Source organism: Callorhinus ursinus, unplaced genomic scaffold (genome assembly GCF_003265705.2).
Source record: "Callorhinus ursinus isolate GAN/ISIS: 27379988/994484 unplaced genomic scaffold, GSC_fseal_2.0 scaffold6, whole genome shotgun sequence".
NCBI lineage: Eukaryota > Metazoa > Chordata > Mammalia > Carnivora > Otariidae > Callorhinus > Callorhinus ursinus.
The window spans coordinates 44,209,950-44,233,843 of record NW_027397068.1 but is presented as its reverse complement, the minus strand read 5'-3'; the positions used below and the strand labels follow the sequence as shown (position 1 = coordinate 44,233,843).

At 36.7% G+C, this 23,894-nt stretch overlaps 1 protein-coding gene and 1 non-coding gene across 5 annotated transcripts in view; one reads left to right on the top strand and one right to left on the bottom strand.

The window, feature by feature from the left end:
* The window catches only part of RSPO3 (R-spondin 3), a 90,614-nt gene that overhangs the window by 35,852 nt on the left and 30,868 nt on the right, over positions 1 to 23,894 (bottom strand). For all 4 annotated transcript variants that reach the window (XM_073893891.1, XM_073893893.1, XM_025860878.2 and 1 more), the window contains exons 2-4: positions 21,576 to 21,767; positions 19,883 to 20,029; positions 14,406 to 14,603 (exon numbers count right to left, since the gene is read on the bottom strand). In XM_073893891.1, coding sequence (XP_073749992.1) covers positions 14,406 to 14,603; positions 19,883 to 20,029; positions 21,576 to 21,767 — 537 coding nt within the window. The remainder of the gene's footprint in view (positions 1 to 14,405; positions 14,604 to 19,882; positions 20,030 to 21,575; positions 21,768 to 23,894) is intronic.
* On the top strand, positions 17,751 to 17,947 carry LOC112819474 (U2 spliceosomal RNA). Its single transcript, XR_003206867.1, has one exon. It is a non-coding gene; the product is annotated as a U2 spliceosomal RNA (small nuclear RNA).

Genomic DNA, 23,894 nt, shown 5'->3' with positions numbered 1-23,894 from the left:
AGCTTGGTGAAAAAGGATTTATCAATGGGGGATATATACTGATATATTGTTTTTCTGTTAGAGAAATAATCACCTATATTAGCAAACAACGTTTTTGAAGAAACTGAAAGAAAGAAAAAGCAGAGAAAACTATTTTCAATGTAGGACATGAGAAATGGGGTACTTTACACAAAAAGTAAAAGGAAGTGAATTGAAGATTAAATGGAAAGAGAAATTTACATGGAAGGGAGCAGAAACATAGTGGATTAAGATGTTTTGATGACTTCGTGATATACATCCATTTTGTACATGTTAATAATAATAGACCACTGGTGCCAGACACTGTGCTAGAAACTTTAGGCTTGGATTTGTCCATCATTACAATTTATACCTCATCCTATGAGGAAGGACACTATATCCTACTTAATGGGTATCCAACAAGAAGATCTAACAATTGTAAATATCTATGCCCCTAACATGGGAGCAGCCAATTATATAAGCCAATTAATAACAAAATCAAAGAAACACATTGACAACAATACAATAATAGTAGGGGACTTTAACACCCCCTCACTGGAATGGACAGATCATCTAAGCAAAAGATCAACAAGGAAATAAAGGCTTTAATGACACACTGGACCAAAGGGACCTCACAGATATATTCAGAACATTCCATTCCAAAGCAACAGAATTCACATTCTTCTCTAGTGCCCATGGAACATTCTCCAGAATAGATCACATCCTAGCTCACAAATCAGGTCTCAACTGGTACCAAAAGATTGGGATCATTCCCTCCCTGCATATTTTCAGACCACAGTGCTTTGAAACCAGAACTCAGTCACAGAGGAAAGTCGGAAGAACTCAAATACATGGAGGCTAAAGAGCATCCTACTAAAGAATGAATGGATCAACCAGGAAATTAAAGAAGAATTAAAAAAAATTCATGGAAACTAATGAAAATGAAAACACAACTGTTCAAAATCTTTGGGATGCAGCAAAGGAGGTCCTAAGAGGAAAGTATATAGCAATACAAGCCTTTCTGAAGAAACAAGAAAGGTCTCAAATACACAACCTAACCCTACGCCTAAAGGAGCTGGAGAAAGAATAGCAAATAAAGCCTAAACCCAGCAGGAGAAGAGAAATAATAAAGATCAGAGCAGAAATCAATGAAATAGAAACCAAAAGAACAGTAGAACAGATCAATGAAATTAGGAGCTGGTTCTTTGAAAGAATTAATATAATAAGATTGATAAACCCCTGGCCAGATTTATCAAAAAGAAAAGAGAAACAACCCAGATAAATAAAATCATGAATGAAAGAGGAGAGATCACAACAAACACCAAAGGAATACAAACAATTATAAGAACATATTATAAGCAACTATATGCCAGCAAATTAAATAATCTGGAAGAAATGGATGCATTCCTAGAGATGTATAAACTACCAAAACTGAAACAGGAAGAAATAGAAAACCTGAACAGACCCATAACCAGTAAGGAAATAGAAGCAGTAATCAAAAATCTCCCAACAAACAAGAGCCAAGAGTCCAGGGCCAGATGGCTTCCCAGGGGAATTCTACCAAACATTTAAAGAAGAATTAATACTTACTCTTCTGATACTGTTCCAAAAAATAGAAATGGAAGGAAAACTTCCAAACTCATTTTATGAGGCCAGCATTACCTTGATCCCAAAACCAGACAAAGACCCCATCAGAAAGGAGAATTACAGACCAATATCCCTGATGAACATGGGTGCAAAAATTCTCACCAAAATACTAGCCAATAGGTCCCAACAGTACATTAAAAGGATTATTCACCACGACCAAGTGGGATTTATTCCTGGGCTGCAAGGTTGGTTCAGCATCCACAAATCAATCAATGTGATACAATACATTAATAAAAGAAAGAACAAGAACCATATGATCCTCTCAATAGATGCAGAAAAAGCATCTGACAAAGTACAGCATCCTTTCTTGATTAAAACTCTTCAGAGTATAGGGATAGAGGGTACATACCTCAATATCATAAAAGCCATCTATGAAAAACCCACAGCGAATATCATTCTCAATGGGGAAAAGCTGAGAGCTTTTCCCCTAAGGTCAGGAACGCGGCAGGGATGTCCACCAGCACCACTGCTATTCAACATAGTATTAGAAGTCCTAGCCCCAGCAATCAGACAACCAAAAGAAATAAAAGGCATCCGAATCAGCAAAGAAGTCAAACTCTCACTCTTTGCAGATGGTATGATACTTTAAGTGGAAAACCCAAAAGACTCCACCCCAAAACTGCTAGAACTCATATAGGAATTCAGTAAAGTGGCAGGATATAAAATCAATGCACAGAAATCAGTGGCATTCCTATACACCAACAACAAGACAGAAGAAAGAGAAATTAAGGAGTCAATCCTATTTACAATTGCACCCAAAACCATAAGATACCCAGGAATAAATCTAACCAAAGAGGCAAAGAATCTGTACTCAGAAAACTATAGAATACTCATGAAAGAAATTGAGGAAGACACAAAGAAATGGAAAAATGTTCCAAGCTCATGGATTGGAAGAACAAATATTATGAAAATGTCTATGCTACCTAGAGCAATCTACACATTTAGTGCAATCCTTATCAAAATACCATCCACTTTTTTCAAAGAAATGGAACAAGTAATTCTAAAATTTGTATGGAAGAAGAAAAGACCCCAAATAGCCAGAGGAATGTTGAAAAAGAAAAGCAAAGCTGGTGGCATCACAATTCCTGACTTCCAGCTCTAGCTGTCATCATCAAGACAGTATGGTACTGGCACCAAAACAGACACATAGATCAATGGAACAGAATAGAAAGCCCAGAAATGGACCCTTGACTTTATGGTCAATTAATCTTTGACAAAGGAGGAAAGAATGTCCAATGGAAAAAAGACAGTCTCTTCAACAAATGGTGTTGGGAAAATTGGACAGCCACATGCAGAAGAATGAGACATTTCTTAACATCACACACAAAAATAGACTCAAAGACCTAAATGTGAGACAGGAATCCACCAAAATCCTAGAGGAGAACAGAGGCAGCAACCTCTTCAACCTCAGCTGCAGCAACTTCTTCCTAGACACATCACCAAAGGCAAAGGAAGCAAGGGCAAAATTGAACTACTGGGACTTCATCAAGATAAAAAGCTTTTGCACAGCAGAGGAAAACAGTCAACAAAACCAAAAGACAACGGACAGAATGGGAGAAGATATTTGCAAATGACATATCAGATAAGGGCTAGTATCCAAAATCTATAAAGAACTTATCAAACTCAACAGTCAAAGAACAAATAATCCAATCAAGAAATGGGCAGAAGACATGAACAGACATTTCGGCAAAGAAGACATCCAAATGGCCAAAAGACACATGGAAAAGTGTTCAACATCCCTCGGCATCAGGGAAATACAAACGAAAACCTCAATGAGATACCACCTCACACCAGTCAGAATGGCTAAAATTAGTAAGTAAGGAAATGACAGATGTTGGCGAGGCTGCAGAGAAAGGGGAACCCTCCTACACTGTTACTGGGAATGCAAGCTGGTCTCTATGACCCAGCAACTGCACTACTGGGTATTTACCCCAAAGATATAGATATAAATGTAGTGGTCCGAAGGGGTATGTGCACCCCCATGTTTATAGCAGCAATGTCCACAATAGCCAAATTATGGAAAGAGCCTAGATGTCCATCAACAGATGAATGGATAAAGAAGATGTTATATATATATATATACATACACACACACAATGGAATATTATGCAACCTTCAAAAAATGAAATCTTGCCATTTGCAACGACGTGGATGGAACTAGAGGGTATTATGCTAAGCGAAATAAGTCAATCAGAGAAAGATAAGTATCATATGATCTCACTGATACAAGGAATTTAAGAAACAAGACAGAGGAGCCTAGGGGAAGGAAGGAAAAAATGAAACAAGATGAAACCAGAGAGGGAGACAAACCATAAGAGACTCAATCTCAGGAAACAAAGTGAGTGTTGCTGGAGTGGTGGCAGGTGGGAGGGATGGGGTGGCTGGGTGATAGACATTGGGTGGGGGGGTATGTGCTATGGTGAGCGCTGTGAATTGTATAAGACTGTTGAATCACAGACCTGTACCCCTGAAACAAATAATACATTATATATTAAAAAAAAAAAGAAGATAGTAGGAAGGGAAAAATGAAAGGGGGGAATCGGAGGGGAGGACGAACCATGGGAAACTATGGACTCTGAGGAACAAACTGAGGGTTCTAGAGGGGAGGGGGTGGGGGGATGGGTCAGCCTGGTGATGGGTATTAGGGAGGGCACGTATTGCATGGAGCACTGGGTGTTATATGCAAACAATGAATCGTGGATCACTACATCAAAAACTAATGATGTAATGTATGGTGATTAACATAATAAAAAATTTTTTTAAAAAATGAATAAAACATAAAGCTTTTTGAAAGAAAAAAATATAAAAAAATAAAAATTATACCTCACCCTATTTGGGGTCTGGTTTGACAGTAATGTATAAAGATTAACCCATTTGAATGGTGAATTTCCATTCATGATGCTAAACATGATATTGTTCTAATGTAAACAAGTTTGAGAATGTTTCTGTTTCAGTGATGTCACAGAATTTAATTGTAATCTGGTTATATTTGCCTGATCACACCTCTTGGGAGGCCTAAGTCCTTTCTGCAAGGCTACAACAATCTACAAAGTCAGTCTGTAATGCTTCCATGAAGAAGTTGCTGGAGTAGATAAAGAGAGGACAAGATAATGATCTAGGGAAAGAATAATTCTTTTGTGCCTTCCAATGTCCGGTGTCTTCTCTGCCAAAGAGGTTTCAGCAACACCAGCAGTTTCAAGGAGTGGCTGTGTTAGCGAGGTGGGAGGGAAGACAGAAGCATGAAAGGAGGAAGTGTCTTTTTGCTGGAGAAATGTTTACTTTGTAATTAGCAAAGGACAAGAAACCTCTTTTGGAAACTATACTTGGGGGTCCAGAACTTAAATTTATGCTGATGCTCTCCGAGTCTCTCTCTAGGGAACCCTCCTAACTGGCAGGGATTTCAGTTGGCTAGAACAGGCTGCAAATGAAGCCAAGGTCTTAGGGTCATTTCTCCAAGGGGCCCGTTAACTCAGCTCTGTTCCATAGCCACAAGCTGTATCTTTAACCCTGCTTAGCCATCTTACAAACACATATTAGCACATCAATATGGTGGTCACGGAAGAAAGACATATATTCTCCTTGAAACCAAAACAAAAGTAGGCAGAGATATTTAATTTTTGCCAGCATAAATGAATGTCTTTGTGACTGTCTTAGTGAACTCCAGTTAAGACGGCAGCTACTGATGGAGCAAATCGCAAAGATGAAAACAACCCAGTTAAATGCTAAAAGTGAGCTGATAATTGGCGGTTACTACCTTGTGGAATGACATATCATGATGCCAATAGCTAGAATAAGAGATCCATGATGGGAGGGGCTTTTGCCTTTCTTGTTCATTGCTATATCCTCAGCCTAGCCCGTAGCTGGTACTTTAGTAAATATTTGTTGAGTGTATGAAGGCACCTTGGCCTGGACTTTTATTTATTCTTCCTATTCTTCCCATTCCAAATTGGAAAGTACAATAGAAATATTGTAGATACAGAAACAGAAATACAACATCTCCTGTATTAACAACTGAGTGTGTTTTTACAAGGGAAGAGATAGTACCTTAGATAGTAAAAAAAAAAAAAAAAAAAAAAAAAATTGAAAGAATGAACAATCACATTCACCTAATTGCAAAGACCTTATGGTAAACAGCAAAAATGGTTGTGGCTCTCCAATCATCCCCGTGTATGCACACCACCTTACAAAGTAATTGCAGCTTCTCCCACCAAAAGGTGAACTCTATTTCTTCAACTCTTGAATCAGGGCTGGCTTTATGACTTGCATAGGCTAAAAGAATTTGGTGAAAGTGAAATTGTGCCTGTTTCTGAGCCTAGCCTCGAAAGGAATTCCTTCTACTCTCCCTCTTGGATCCCTGTAGATCCCCTAGCCACGTCAGTGATGATAGAGACCTAGCACAGTTTCCTCAGTCCTCTAACCAGCCATGAAGGTGCCCAATGGGAACTGCACAGTGAATCTCAGTCTGAACTGCCCACTCACATTTGTTGTTAAATAGACAGTTGTTGTTCTAAGCTTCTATGTTTTGGGGTTAATTTGTTATGTAGCAAAAGCTAACTGAAACAACTTTACCCTCCTGCACAGGATATAAACAATGGCAAGATCATTGCTTGCTTAGGGATTGAAGAATGCTTTGTATAGTACAGCTATTACTCAATTCAATAAACTGACCAGTATGTGCTATGTTACACATACCAATGGGTTAAAAAGCATTTGTTATTTATAAACATCACGAAAAAGAAGTCTCAGAAAATACAGGCATTTACAAGGATAATTTATTATAAAGACTTCTTTAGAAGAGGGATGCTGAGGTACACACCAATACAGCAGAGAAGCCTAAAAATGATTCTATCACCATAGCAAGGAAGGGACTGCACAGGCAATGCTAACACTTAAGTATTTCTCCCATAAATACATCCACATGAATTTGACCACCATGGATAATGTCTCAAATATCTTAGATAGCCTACAAAAATGGAATGATACAAACTTGGCATTCATTATAAAGAGTTCATAACTTCTGGTTGAATGATAAAAATGGTGTAGTGCCTAGGATTGCAAGGCATGAAATAAAGGCTTCTCATTTTCTGCAGAGATTTTCCTTTAACAGTGAGAAGTTTAAGAACATACAATGGGCTTATAAAATGTGTTAGAGGCATGAAACCTAGTAACTGTCATTTCATTTTTTTTTCAACCTCTATCTAGGTGCTGGCTGTCATCCTTCCGCTTCATTATTACAGAACGAAGTAATCTGTGCATATATAGGATCATGACATGGTCTTCAAACCACAAACCTGGGCCGCAAAGAATCCTCACAAAGATCCTGCCATTGTAATGTCAGTGTCAGAAAAAACAGTGAAAAAGTTTGGGGCCTGTACAGCAGCAGCAACTTTCTTTTATCTGGATGGATAACAAATTCTGACACTTATCCATTGAGTTTGCAAACTGAGTTGATGCTTCAAGGATTCAATGGGAGTTGGTGGGAAAGAAAAAGGAATAAAAGTTAAGTAATATAGCTAAGAAGAAAACATAATCAAATGAATTAAGGGAAGAAGCCATGAGTGACCATGACTGAAAAGGATCTGAAGATGAACTATGAATTTATGGGGGTCATGAGAGATTAATAGTAGTGCCTACACTCTTCAAAAACAGTAGTACACCTGTACTATTTTTAAAAGCCTAACCTTAAAATAGGCTGAGGTATATACAAACTGTAATCTTTCAATCAGTAACAACCACACTCTGGAGCTGGTTCTAGTACTTAACAAAATTCAGAAAGATAAAATTTTGAAATATTAGGTTGAACCATATGAAACTGCTAATATTTGGCCCCATTTATGACCTAGAAAAGTGGCAATTTCATATGGTTCGACCTAATAGATAGGAGAGGGTTTGAAACAAGAGATGGCTATGTCCACGTAATTAGTTTTGGTGAAAAGAAAGGTAAGTAGTGATTAAACAACTGCCAAGCTTCTCCATTGAGGACATTAAATGTTATACGCAAACAATGAATCATGGAACACTACATTAAAAACTAATGATGTAATGTATGGTGATTAACATAACATAATAAAATAAAATAAAAAAAGAGAAATGTGCCTTAGCTTTTAAGAGGAGGTATATACATTTATACTAACAAACATCTCTCTGAGAGCGAAGGGTGTTATTCACTGCAATAGACTACCTTTCTTGGAAGTTTTAAATATACCTGAATATTTTTGTGCTGCAATATTTTAAATTAAACAATTAATTTTTAATAAAGTTGATTATTCCCTTTATTTTGGGGAGGAAGATTTCCCTCTTTGTTCCACCATCTTGTCCTTCTTACCAAGGATTCACACCTTTTGAGGGTTTTCATTGGTGGCAACTGGCCTGCCCCAGAATTTGAACAGACAACCCATTTCAGTAGGGGCTGGCTTGGCCCCAACAAGGGATAACAGAGAGATACTGTTGAGTTTATGTCAGGGTTTCTCATGCTTGCACTATTAGCAGATAGTTTTTGTTGTATGCACCTGTCCTGTGCAGTGTAGTATATTTAGCAGAATACACCCTCGTCTACCTAGATGTCTGTAGTATTTCCCTCCCCCAAGTTGTGATAATCAGAAATGTCCCCTGGGCAGCAAAATCACATCTGGTTGAGAACAACCATCTCTAATGCCATTATTATTTCTGCTCTGTATTTTCTCAAATTTTCTCTGACCTATCTCAAAGGGCTAGTCTATTAATTGGGTGTAGGGAAAGATCAGAAAGCTCCCACTCTCCAGTGCTTACACAGGATGAGTGTCTATAGGCCAGCTGGTCTTCCTCCATGAAGTGAAGGTGGGGAGAGGACATCTAAATACTCTAGCCAACTGGCATACTACAAATTTGAGCTAATGAATCCATCTATTTGGATTTTGATGAACTGTAATTTTAAATATAGTGCTCATGATAAACATAATGCATATCTATAATACTGGTATTTGAAGAAATGATTAATAGTGATTATAAATTAACATATAACACTTTTCCTTTATGTGGAACCAAGATGACTTTTACAACTTTGCTTTTAATTTGGGGAGGGCACATAAGGCGACCTATAATATATTCCAATAATGCAATAATTCCCATACTTATCTCTTCCCTGGAAATATCTCTGGACGTTTTATTTACAAGCATACCTCATTTTATTGCACTTTGCCTTATTGTGATTCACCGATACTGTGTTTTTTCTTTCTTTCTTTTTTTCTTTTTTACTTTTTTACAAATTGAAGGTTTGTGGCAGCCCTGCATCCAACAAGTCTACTGACACCATTTTCCCAACAACATTTGCTCACTTTGTGCCTATCATATTTATCCTTTCAATATTTCAAACGTTGTCATTATTATTGTGTTTGTTATGGAGATTTGTGATCAGGGATCTTTGAGGTTACTATTGTAATTGTTTTGGGGCACCACAAACCACACCCACACAAGATGGTGAACTTAATCGATAAATGTGTGTGTTCTCACTGCTCCACTGGATGGTTGTTCCCCCATCCCTCTCTCTTCTTGGGCCTCTGTATACCCTGAGATACAACAGTATTAAAATTAGGCCAATCAATAGCCCTACAATGGCCTCTAAGCGTTCAGGTGAAAGGAAGAGTCGCACGTGTCTCACTTTAAATAAAAACCAGATATGATTAAGCTTAGTGAGGAAAGCATTTTGAAAGCCGAGATACACTGAAAGCTAGGCTTCTCGTGCCAGTTAGCCAAATTGTGAATGAAAAGGAAAAATTCTTGATGGACATTAAAAGTACTACTTCACTGAACAAATGCATAATAAGAAAGCAAAACAGCCTTATTGCCGATATAGAGAAAGTTTTATTGGTCTGAATAGAAAAACCAAACCAGCCCCAACATTCCCTAAAGCCAAAGCCTAATCTAGAGCGAGACCCTACCTTTATTAAGTTCTATGAAGGCTGTGAGAGGTGAGGAAGCTGCAGAAGAAAAGTTTGAAGCTCGCAGAGGTTAATTCATGAGGTTTACGGAAAGAAGCCGTCTCTTAACAGAAGAGTGCAAGGTGAAGAAGCAGGTGCTAATGTAGAAGCTGCAGCAAGTTCTCCAGAAGATCCAGCTAAGATCAGTAAGGAAGGTAACTACACTAAACCACAGATTTTCAATGCAGACCAAACAGACTTATATTGGAGGATGGCGGCATAGAGCTTTCATAGCTAGCGATGAGAAGTGAAACCTGAAAATGTGACTGCATTGTTGCAATCTCATGATCAAACTTGAATGGATGAGTTGCTTCTTATGGATGATCAAAGAAAGTGGTGTTCTGAGAGGGACTCTACTTCTGATGAAGATGTTTGAAGATTACTGACATGACAGCAAAGGATTTAGATTATTATATAAACTTAGTTGATAAAACAGCAGCAGGGTTTGAGAGGATTGGCTCCAATTTTGAAGGAACTCTAATGTGGGTAAAATGTTATCAAACAGCACTGCAAACTACAGAGAAATCATTTGTGAAAGGAAGAGTCAACAGATGTGGCAAACTTCATTTTTGTCTTATTTTAAGAAATTGCCACAACTGCCCCACCCTTCAGCAACCACCACCCTGCTCAGTAAGCAGCCCATCAACATCAAGGCAAGACCCTCCACCAGCAAAAAGATAAGAACTGGCTCATGATACATTAGCATTTTTTTAACAATGAAGTAAGTATTTTAAAATTAAGGTATGTACATTATTTTTTCAGACATAATGCTATTGCACACTTAATAGTCTACAGCATAGTGTAAACATAACTTGTATATGCCCTGGGAAACCAAAAAATTAATTTGACTCATTTTATTGCAGTATTTGCTTTATTATGGAGGTCTGGAACCAAACCCACAGTATCTCTGAGATACGCCTGTCTTTATATTCTCATGATTCCTTTTTTCTTTCTGCTCGGAGGGATGCTATTTCTTCTTTAATCAAGAAAGTAGACCCTGCCCCATTTCTTCCATGACTCTGCTCTTCTTTCTCTTTTCTATCCCAAGATCATGCACTACATGTAATTAATTAGTGTCTTCTTAATGCAATTAGCTAAAGAACAAAATTCCTTTCATTCTTTGTGAAATTCCTCAAAACCCAATATCTATAGGAAATTCTCTTCAGTTAAAGAAATGTACAAATGAATGAGAAATATGTTTAGTGGTCCTCCTTCCTCTGACACCTCCATACCTCTACACACATAGTATCACCCTTTTGCATCAAATACAGGCATATATATATTTCCCTGTCCCGTTTCACATCCTTTTATCTAAGATGGTGATGCCCAGTATATCAAAAGATCAATAAATATTAACTGACAATTGTTGAACATGCATTTTTTTCTCCTTGTTTACTTCCATTTAAACATTGTTTTAATGCACATGTGAGACTACTTTATATGTTAGCCTTTACACTCTCTTAAAATATATGTTATATATTGGACATTTCAGATACATAGTTCCACTGAGATAGACTCAAGTTAGAAAATATTGCAATGGTACTAATTTCTTATTAAAGCTGGTAATTGAAGGAGAAGTTAAGACTGATTAAAAGGTAAGGGAAAAAATTCTAGAAGATGCAAACAAATAGTACATCAGATAAAAATTTAGGGAACTACAAAAATTATATTTATATCCTCATATTCATTTACTGTATTCTAAACATGAGAAGGATGTTAGTAAAAAAAAGTGTGTGTATAAGATTTTGCAACCAATTTTTTCAACATATATATTAAAATACATCTCACAACTTGAAGAATTCATTCTGTTACTAAAAGCTACTTCCTTCAATTCAGCTTCTTTGTGTACATTTTGGAAAGTCATTTCTGGATCTTATCATCCTTCCCTAGAGACCCTGCTTTTGGCAATTACAACACAGCAGAAAAAATCCTGAACACATGCTCCATACCTTTTCCAAATATGAGTTATCTACCTCTGTCTATTGTGAGCCTCTTAGGGATGATATACTAAAGTTTAAATTCAAGATCTTCAGGCTAAATTTTATTTTAAAAACTTAGTCCTTTAGCTTACTCATCTAGAAATGCTGAAACAATGAACCTAAAAGATCTTATTTTATTATAAGCATTTAGGAGCAACTTGGGTAACAGCTATTCTAGTGGTAGAAGAAATCAAGCTTTTATCACTTTATTGTATTATCTTCATGTATCTTGATAAATATTTATAATATATATCTCAGAATCTAAATGAGAAGACTCCAAGTAACATTATTATTTTGATATGATGTTTGATATGGTGGCCTGTCCAGAGTTCATTATTACTTTTCTATTTGGTTTCTTTGTGTTCAAATAGAAAGTTTCGTAAGTTATCATCAAGAGAAATTAAGAAAAATATCAAGTTAGAGAAGAAAGAAATGAACGGAGAAGTGGTTTCCCTCCTATGTTAAATTTCTGGACCACTTGAGAAAAATTTTTGATACATATACAAAGATGAATAAAGATTAAACAAAAGTGGAACTAAATCTGGGATTATAAATGTGATCCACCTAAATTTTTCTAGTTGGATGAAGTTCTCTTACTAAATGTAAAATGTCACTATATCCTATTCAGAGAGAAAAAGAAAAAGACCAGAAGAAACTTTTAAGTCAAGCTTATGTCACAGGTTATTGTTTTAAACTTCTTGTGGCATTATTTATCTTATCTGTAGCTGGTTTTAAAAACTGACATTTTCAATGTTACTATTTAAGTCAAGTCCTAGCAAAATATATTCGAAGACCACATTCTCAAATGAAAAACTAGTATCGTAATTTAATTTTTCTATTGGATAAGGTTTTCTTCACTTACATTTTGAAAGTCAAGTATACTGAATACTAATTAGTAATGTAGAATCTTTGTGAAAGAATAATATGAACAAGGACCATCTGTAAGTCATTAAATTTCAAGAAAATGTAGCAAACATAAGTAAATGTATAGCTATGGGAGTTTACCAACAAGTCGAGTGATGAAATATTTGATTTCCAAATCCAACTTTTAAAATTTAAGATGTTTTAAATTAATTGGTAACAAATGCCAGAAAGACTATTTTCACTAGCCAACTTTCATTCCTTAAACCTAATTTTAATCAAAACCTCTTACAAATTTACAAAAGCTTGAAGTTCCCTTTAAAATCATCCATGTCTTCAAAATTTTTATCACATTGACTACTTGATTACTAATAGCAGCAGTAGGCTGGATACATTCTGATAATGGCCAATTCTTTTGGTATAGGGAAAGATATTTTGCAAAGTTCCAGTGATCCAAGTTCTTTCTTAAAGGATCAATGTTCAAGTTTGCACAACACTCTCCTCTCTGTTCCCACTGAATTTTGTTCATGTATCATTAATCTTCCTTTTGTATATGATATTGTGATTGTCTATTTAAACATCTCAACCCTCCACTGGACCCTGATTATACCTTCAGGATAGGGATAGTACCCTATTCAGTTGTGAATCCCCAAGACTTAGCACTGTGTGTGGCCACAAGGTAAAAATTCAATAAAACCATGTTGAATGAATGAATGAATGAATGAATGAATGAAATAAAGCAAAGGAAGTTCAACTACAGAGGCAGCCAAACTCCTTTCAAGCTGCAATTCATTGAGAGGATCATTTATTGGCTCAAGAGAACTACCAATAGGTACATAAAGCTACATAACTATCTTTTTAGGCAGTGGAATGGAGGACATTAATGAGAAAGATGGAAGATTATATTTTAAAGGACCACAACTGCAGAACTTCTAAATTGAAGCTTAATTACCCTAAAACATTATATTAAATGGTATATTTCTTCTTGGCAATCAAAAGACTTAAGAACAAGCTCTAACACAGAGTTATTATTGTTTTTTTAAGATTTTATTTATTTGAGAGACAGAAAGAGCACAAGCAGGGGTAGCAGCAGAGGGAGAGGGAGAAGCAGGCTTCCCACGGAGCAGGGAGCCCGATGCGGGGCTTGATCCCAGGACCCCAGTATCATGACCTGAGCTGAATGCAGATGCTTAACTGACTGAGCCACCCAGGCGCCCCTCTAACACAGAGATATTTACTATTGATCTAATAGGTTCTATAATCTGGTTTATAAAGTTAGTGTAACATAAAAATAATCTGGGGATCAAATATCATTAATGCTTGTGTTATATATGTAAAAATATAGCCTCTGTGCTCAGCAGGGAGTCTGCTTCAGATTCTCTCCCTCTTTCCCTCCCACTAACTCTCTCTCTCTCAAATAAATAAGTACATCTATAAAAAAAATACTTTAGAAACATATATCCATTTAAATATTTAAAAAATGCTATGTAACCCTTAAAATATCTTTAGCTACAAAAGCTTACAAACTAATTGTACTACTTAGATTTGTAGGCAGTGGAAAAAAGAAGTAAGTTTATGGCTGGTGTCTCTTCACTATGGTCTTGTACCAAATGGTATGAGACCTTGTGTTTATGAAGCTTCTCAAAAGTTTTTTAGGTACTAAGAAGGATGATAAGAAAGATAATGAACCAAAAGACAAATCTAGGCCTAAAAATCTATAATGCATCCCTTTTCATCATGATCTAATTAACACACATCTATAGTAGTTTATAGTTTTGATATCAGACTCTATTTTTAAAAATTGCACATCTATAATCTGTAATTTACAGCCGACATATGCTTTGGTTGGTATACATTTTAGGGTTTTAGACACGAGCAATAGTATTAAATGTTTCCTAAGAAATAAGTGAAATTTGTTTCAAATTTTGAGACTTCAAATAAGCACATTTTGCTAGTATGATTGTACCTCGTTCTCCTTTCTGACACTTCTTTCTTTGCACTGTACACTTTCTTGTCTCACTGGTGGGGGGACACAGGTTACCCTTTGCTGATGGATGTTGTGTTATTTCTCGGACCCGTGTTTCAGTCCCTCTTTTGAAACCACATGTTTTTCCTTTCTTCATGCATGGACTCCAAGGACTCCATTCACTTGCCTCACAGTGCACTGAAATAGAACAGCAGAAGCAGGCTCAGCGGACTCACAGATACTTTCACAATTGTTCAATAAACAAAAAAGTTTGCTTCTATGAATACTTGCTCAAATTCTGAGAAATCCTGTAGAACGAATTTGGGCAAGATGACTTAAAGAAAATGAAGAGAAAGGGAAAGGCAGGAATATAATGTTTTCATGTTTTTAGTGTTCATAATGTCAGGTAAACTCATTCTTGCTTTAGGTTTACTTTTCACCGTAGATTTATAAACCCAGGCACTAATATAATTACTCACAATTGACCAATGTTTTATAATTTCTAGAGCACTGCTACAATTATTGATTGATCCTGACCATAACTTGATAGACTAGTCATTATTATGTGCTACAGATCTGCTTCTCAAACTTCAGCATGCAACAGAATCACCTGGAGGGTTTGCTGAGGCACAGACCGCTGGACCCCACCCCTAGAGTTTCTGATTCAGTTGTCTGGGATGGGGCCTGAGAATTTTCATTTCTAACAATACATGTGGTGCTGATTTGCAGATCCAAAGAACACGCTTTGAGAACTTCAGTGCTAGAGAATGGTTAAGCAAAAAAGGCATCCAGGTTGTTGGCCTGGATTCACTCCCTTTCATGTGCAGTTGAATACTTAAATATTATCATTTATTAACAGGTATGGTTCAGGCATAGCAGCATCGATTTTAAGTGGATTCTGGGTCAATTTCAGCTGATAAACTGCTTCTAGAATTAACTTGGAGTGATTTCTAAGATGAACAGATTAATTTTTCTAAAGCTTCTGTAGATTTTTTCCTCCTTTTTCTATATGTTTTAATCTCTTCTTTTCAATCATGGCTTTCCAGAGCCTTGTAACAGGTTTCTGCACTTCTTCTTCTTTTTTTTTAAAAAAAATATTTTATTTATTTGACAGAGAGAGACACAGTGAAAGAGGGAACACAAGCAAGGGGCGTGGGAGAGGGAGAAACAGGCTTCCCACTGACCAGGTAGCCCAATCCCAGGACCCAGGACGACTGAGCCACCCAGGCGCCCCAGATTTCTGCACTTCTAACAAAAATAAGTATCTGCAAGATACTATCATTCTATTTATGTTCATACAACTTCCTAATTTGCAATAACTGAAACAGCTTGCAGCAATAATTCCTTAGATAATAGAGGATTCTTTCAACAAAACATGTTTCCATTAACCTTTCTTGCTGCCTTCTGATTTAAAGGATCCTTATTTTAGAGCAGATTTCTGTCTTTCATGCAACCCCAAAACATATAACCTAAATGTTTTAGAAACTTAAATTCTTTTGCCATACATTTTTTCACATGCTTTTATAGCATGTGACACATCAGGTATCTGATGTGTATCTTATAGCATCAGACACATCAGGTATCTGAAGGTAACACAGAGTTAAATGCAAATGACTAAATAAATGAATTTAAGTTTCTGTAAACTTAAATGAACTTTACTGAACCACTCTTAAGCTAGTTTTCATGTTCAGTAATAACATAATGATTTTAGTCAAAGAATAGAGCAATAGGGGCAACTGGGTGGCTCAGTCAGTTAAGCATCTGCCTTTGGCTCAGGTCCATGATCCCAGAGTCCTGGGATCAAGCCTCACATCGTGCTCCCTGCTCAGTGGGGAGTCTGCTTCTCCCTCTGCCCCTCACCCTGCTCTCATGCTGTCTCTGACACACTCTCTCTCAAATAAATAAATAAAATCTTTTTTTTAAAAAAAAGAATAGAGCAACAAAGTCACTTAATGATATTATATCTTTTACCAATTAAGGACATATCTACCAACCTGATATTAATGATGCAAAAGCAGTGGATTTTTAGCACAAATAAAACCACCTCCAAGAAAGCAAATGGAAAAATAAAAATCAAAGTTTGTGAGCTGTCACTTTGTCTAGTATTCATTTATTGTCAGAACCAAGAGGACTAAATTAGAAAAAAAAAATTACATGATGTGAAAATGACCCGAATATTGGTGCTTTTTCACAATTGCAAAGGTGGTCTAAACAAATGCGTATTTAGACTTTAGGAAAAAAAATTTTTTTAATTATAACTAAGAATCCTTAGTTTTATGATAAATGGTTCGAAAAATGAAATTCCTTTTTTTTTTTTTTAAGTAGGCTCCACAGCCAGCATGGAGCCCATCATGGGGCTTGAACTCCCAACCCTGAGATCAAGACTTGGGCTATGATCAAGAGTGGATGCTTAAGTGACTGAGCCACCAAGGTGCCCCTAAAATATGAAATTCTAATGACAGTCTTAGATAATTCCATTCAGGAAGAAGGAGGGAAAATATTTAAAACTTATAAGTTCAGATATTAAAAAGCTTTAATACAAAGGGATAGTTAAAAAGCCTTGAGAGGAAGAGAATTTTTCCTAGAGAAATACTGTAGTATGAATCTATAATATTAGTTTCTAAAAATATTTCTGGAAAATTGGAAACTTTGGAAAACGTGTAAAGATAACAAAAAAGGTTATTTAGTTTACTTTCAGATCATTAAATGAACGATACAGAACTGGGACATCATTGGTTAAGAGGTAAGTAAGAAAAAAAATTACTTTCTCTATTTCTTCTATTTTGTGTATTAAAAACAATATTAACACTGGAACTCTTTAACTATTCACTAATGAAGCAAGGGTCTCAAAAAAGTCATTGGTCTCCTGTCCCCGGAAGTGGTCACGCTGTGGTAGTCTGGAATGCTCTAAGAGGGATTCTTGAATTGGGAGAAAAGCTGAACTGGATGTTCCACCAATGATGACCTTACAACACCATTACTCGTTTACTCTCATTTTTGTTGACCAATTGCATGGTTCCATTGAGAACATAACAAGGGCACGTTCCTTTTTACTCACTGTTTAAAGTTGGATATCTCCTTCTGTGAATACTTGAGTAAGGCCAACTCTCCAAGAGAAGAAATAAGGATGACACAAAGACAGTGCAGAAAGGAAGCAAATATCTAGAGCATGAAGTAGAAGAACTATATTCTCCTATAAAATTGGGTTCAACGGACAATTTATGCCTAATTTGACAGCAAAGCATGAGGAGTGGATACGTTGAGACATAAGTCTTTCACCCTAGCTCTATATCAGGGTGGCATTTTCTCTGTTTATGAACTTTCCTCTTAATAATAATCTGGGTAATCCCTTCTCAGCCCTTTGGCTAAGATCAAGTGTAGTATCTGTTCTTAGCGGTTTAATCATAATCTGGGTAAGAAACAAGTCACACAATGTAGATTTCACAAAGGGAGGGACACATTCTTCAATATCTTCGGTGAGCACCAGAGAGCTAGAGTCAAGATACTAATTATAGCACTGACAATGTGTCCTTGGAATCATTATTTCAAGTTCTCGGTCCTAGTTTCATATCTGTTGAAGGAATAGGCTTTAATGTTCCTTTGTGATAAGCAAGCAGGTCATCATTTCTCGGGAAATTCTGGGGTAAGCCCAGTCATGGCCCACCTACTGCTTGTTGGCTAGACAGCACATGATGGGAGGCATCCCTTATGGCAAGCAACAAGAGATAGCTCTGAACAAAAGTTGTGGATTTGCACTATTACCCGGTCCTAGGTCATTTATACCTAACTGTTCAATGAACCAGATTCACTAAATAGCTTTTAGATTGTTATAAATTTCTTAAATTTAATTGTATTAAATAGTTTTTGTCTAAATAGTAATATAAATTACCAGTCAGCTTTACTAGTTAATCTAACAATGCCAGGTGCTAAATGCTCTCTATGATAGAAAAACATTAATACATTTAAGATAAACAGCCTTTCAAGGACTGAATGCTACACTTTCAACAACTAAGAAAATCTAAACATGCTCCCCTTTTCTTGGGTAGAGAAATACAACAAACTTTTTGCAACTTATCTGAAATTCTGTCTTTGAATACTCCACAGAACTGTTTCCTATTTCTTCCACAGTTTGGAACTTATTACCTTTAATCATCAGCCCTCAGGACTTACAAAGAGATGAACTTGAAGTGCTTTCTCATGTACGTTTTACTCTATTTCTAAGTTGTTTCTCTGCGTCTTTATTGACTGGAGGAAAAAAAAAAAAGACTAAACCAAAATGAGCCATCAACTGTTTCATGCTTGCTGTTTTCCAGATGCTTCTGAAATTATCTTTAAAATATCATCTATTCATTTCATTCTCCTACAAAGTTTGTTTAAAATAAGTGTTTCTTGTTGACTGAAACAGTTAAACCACCACTTTAGAGTATTACTCTAGCACTTTTGATTCTAATGTATCTATCTGCGGGGACCCCAGGGGAGTCTTGGAGACTATCTTGTACTGAATCAGGAGGACATTTGTGTGCATATGCCAATATCAGTGCAGCATCAAAGGTTCTTGTAGCTCTTGCCCAGGGGATTTTGAGATTTAGTATGCTGTTTTCCCATTTGGTTTAGCATCTGTTCCCCAACTGTTCATCAAACTCATAGCTGTAGTAGCTGCTCAACATTTAAAAGAGGGAAAATAGAGCCTGACAGTGATCCGTTATTTAGACAAACAACTGGTCTGAGGGACCTCCCCTCCAGGAAATTCAGCCTGCATTTAATCAGACCCTGTGACTTGTGTCCTTCTGTCACTTTGAGTGAGTCCCAAATCCTCTCCTTGTTTCTAAACACCTGAGCAAGCAGGACATTTCAGCAAAGCAGTGCGAGAGAAAAAAGTCAGATTTTTAACTGTATCAGGTCCAGTTCTGTAGATCTTTGGCTCATCTACTGAGTGTCAATGGGCTATATCCAGAGAATGCTTTCTCCCCTTGGAAAACAACATTGCTCACTGCTTGACATTAGACCTAGGTGTTTTGTGAAACTCTTGTCCTAATGTGGAAATTTATTTTAAGACCAAATATATATGTGTGTGTGTGTGTGTGTATATATATATATATATATATATATATATATATATATATCTCATATAATACATATGCAAGTATGTCTATAATAAATTACTATAAGTAGAACTTCATTGTATCATAATGATACAAAATAAATACGTAACGATCAGAATAGCTGAAACAGTTACCAACAGTCTCTAAGAAATAATGGAGCACCCATGGGGTGTTAAATTATACTGTGATACATGCTGGGTAAGGCTGTGGGAACTCTGTTAAGATAGTATCTTTGTAAGGAAGGATGAAGAAAGCCTCTTGGAAATAGTCTCTCAAGTAGTTGTGAAATAGGACTTTAAGCAGCACTTCCATGGAGACTGAAATTATCATCTGAGGTATTTCTCCTCCCCTGTAAATCTTAGAGATCCTTCTCACCAATACTGACGCACTCCATGGTATGGTTGTTGGCTTCCAACCCTTCTGGGCAATTGTCAAGGCACTTTCCAAGGTGTAAGTAAAATCCACTTTTACACTTTGTGCAGAAATTTTTGTTGAAACAGGTATCACAGTCAGCTTTGCATTCTGAAAGAGAAAAAAGGAAAGAAATATGCTTTCATTATCTTCACTTACCTATTGCTGGTCCAGGTCTGCACACTTACATCAGAGGTACATGTGACTTTGGTGTCAAACACATTTAGGATTCAAAATTAATTTGCCAAACTGAATATGGATTCCTCCACAGTCATTTAGTTGATGTACATCAGCCATTGGTTTCAAAATTATTGTACTGATAGCCCTATGAAAAGTTTTTGGCAATATGTCTACTGCCAAAAATGTTTATAAGAGCAAGTATCTATTTATATTAAATGACAGCAAAAAGTTTTTCATCAGAGCTTTAATGAAATATACTAGATATTGCTTTTGGGCTGTTTTGGGAGTCTATTCGTTCATTCAACAAATATCTGATTGTGCACTATGTGCCTAGTACTATTCTAGATATTGCTTGATAGCAGTGCATACAAGAGATAATAACTTCACAGAGCTTACATTTTAGGAGGGGTGACACAATAAACAATAACAACATTTGACCCTTACATGGTGATTACTATAAGTCAGATACTGCTGCAAGTATTTTATAATATTAAGTCACTTAAGAGGTTTAAGTTGTGGAGGTTATTGTGAGGACAATCACCCAGTGAGGTAGCCCCTATTATAACTTCCATTTTACAGATAAGGAAACCGAGGCTCAGAAAGATTATGTAACTAGCCCAGGACCATAGAACAGAGTGGTTTTGGAAACCAAGCAGTCTAGTTCCAGAGTGATTAGTGCTCTGGAAAGAATAATGATGACAATAAAAGGTAGGAGAAAGATATGGCAAATGACCGATAAGGGGAAAAGGTTGACTATTGTGAGTAGGGTGGCCATGGAATGCCCCCTGAGAAGGTGACATATGAACAGAACCTTGAATGAAAGAGAAGAGCCAACCAAGGAACAATGTAGGCAAAGAGCTTTCCAAACTGGCAGAACAGTGAGTGTAGAACAGTAACTGCAAAGGCCTTGAGGTGGGAAGATCCTGCAAGAAGACCAGTGAGGTCAGCGCAAAATGGCTGCAGTGCAGTCACAGGAGAGGAGTTTGAGTGGAATTTAGATTCCAAAAGGTTACTAGGTCTACAGTGGGGAGAGCAGACTTCCAGGGTCCAGAGAAGAGGAGATATGAGAGTGTTTTCAACATCTATTTCCAACAGATAGATAAATGTTTCATTTGCTATACTAGAATCCTTCTTGAAGCAAAAGTAGCTGAATTTATTAAGTTATTAAATACTTGGATGCTGTGACAGTAATGGAAACTCGGCTTATAGTACTTTTCTATAGGTTCCATGAGGAATAACCAGGTTCTCAGTTTTTGCTTTTACAATGAAAAACAACAAGAACACAATACTCTAGTGCTTTTTATAAGAGGTGAAAAGTTTCCTGCTGTGAGGGCCAAGTCCAAGTATGGTTTAGCCTAATTATCAGGTAAATATCATTATTTCCTTAACACTGAATATCACAAATATGCTAGAGGCCAGTTCAAATCTGGAAAGACCCCAAGGATGAGATAAAAACATAATGCCATGTAGCACTTACTTGTACACTTATTTATATCTGGATATCGAGTTCCATAATATCCACTTGGACATGAAGAGAGACACACTCCAATCTGCTTCATGCCAATTCTTTCCAGAACAAAAAATAGTCTGGGCTTACATGACAAACATCCATTGTAATCTGAACACGTTGCACAGCCTCCTTGGCAGCCTTGACTGACGTTAGGATGCACTGAAGAGACAAAGGCAGAAAGACAAAAACAAATGTTAAATTATAAATATAGAAATCCAATGACATTCTCTAGGCAGGAGATACACTTTGTTTCATTAGCTTTCAATTGGTGGCAATGGGTGAATGAGTTGGGATTTTCCCCTCTCTTTTCTATGATCTAGTGTTTCCCTTTAATACATACATATATTGTTTTTAATTTAATTAGAATTTGGGGATTTAGAAACTAAGAATATACTGCCTCAAACTATTTATAGATCTCTCTCTCTCTCTCTCACACACACACACACACACACACACACACACACAGTGAAAATATTCTCATTGAACTAGCACCCTGGAAGATTGGAGACTGGGTAATTTTGCACTGAAATCAGTGCACATTAGTTTGCTTGTCATTTATGTGCTGGATGAAAAGCATGAATCTAATTTCTTCAAGCAAGGGTGACAACATAGACGAAAACTTAACTTGAGTATCTTTTAGGATATCTTTTTTCAACTGTGTTCTATTAGAAAACACGGTTTTATTCTTTGTTCCAATGTAAATTGATTCTGAAATTATGTAGTTCCTTGGAACCCTCCCATGCTTTCTTAAAATATTTCCTCCTCTCACATGAGTTTTATATTTATCAGTTCAAATTGATACAATGATGAAAATGTGATATTTATCTTACTAGTATTTCCACGTGATCATATGTGGTTGCTTATATATCCAATTATAATTTATAATATTTATAATGTTCAACATTTTATCTTTGGGGAGAGAATACTTATAGTTCTTTTGTTTTCATTTTCCATCTATTCAAGTGAAGTATTTGGTGAGAACATGACACTAAAGACTACTGCTACACATATTCACGTGTGTGGTGAGCTTGTTCATTAGCAAGTCTGAATAAATATAAACAAATATGTGGAAGATTCATGTTTACTTAAGATCTTCACAACTTTAAATCTTCTTATGACTATTAACTGGTCATCAACACATACATATGAGCTGAGGGAAAACTGCTGACTGAAGTACATCTCTCCCATATCTGGTATTTGGGATGATTTCTTCTCCTTGTGTATTCTGTGTTCAAATACAATATAAGTAGCTTTATTGTCCTTCTAGGAAGCCAAAGGGAAGAACTGTGACTGTTATGAGAAACAAAGGTTGATGCACAGGAGTGCAAAGGCATCTCAGTGTATTCTGACTTCTTTTGTAGGTGGTGGGGGCGGGGTTGGGCTCTGATGGGTCTTGACATTGTCAGGTCTGACTTCAGAGTGATGTTTGGTTCTTGCTAAGTTCTTTACCACAGAAAAAATCCCACCAGGCTTAGTTAGAAGGGGGTACCCATAAGCCCAATCAGCCTTACCACAGGGGTGCAAGGGTTAGCTACAGAGAGGTCATTTGGTTGACCAGCATCCTTTGCCTAGAGGAAACCATCCCTGTATCAGCCACAGGAACCACAAGCAGCTCATTCTCATTCCAAGACGTTTTGTAAATAAACTGAGGAAGTGTGTGGGGGAAGGAAAGTCTGCTTTTCCTGTACATACTCCTCTATGGGGTGGGGCGGACATATAAAGTGGCACAGGAGGTTTAGACATTATAGGACCTGGGGGACTTGTAAGTGAAAACTGTTATCCAAGTAACAGGATCATTTTTCATGCCAGTAAGTCAGTATTGGAGACTTACAGAAAATGTGTACATATTTTAAGTAGGGAAAGATCCTAAAAAGAAAAGAGATGAAGACAGCTTCCTGTGCTCAGAAGCTAGTTTGGTCCATTTTAAGACGTGAGAGCTACAGGTAAAAACCTGTGAAAACTTCTCATAAGAACTGCCTATGGAGAAGTGGATCTCACTGTGAAAGAAAATCACTTCAAGCACAGGGCAGTAAGGGACTCTGAGTTTGAATGAAGATGGGTTTGACTGGTCCACAACAACCTATCTCTATCTCTGAAATGCAGTGCTCAAAGGAAACACAATTGTAATTTCAGCACCTTGAAACTTTAAATCAGTTATGAAAATAAACATGATTTATATGGGCAAAGCCTCAGGAACTGATAAGTCTTAAAATACATTTCATTTTAAATTTTAGGTTTTGGATGTTTGGAAACTTCTCCAGGAAAAGACCCCATAAAAAGTCCCAC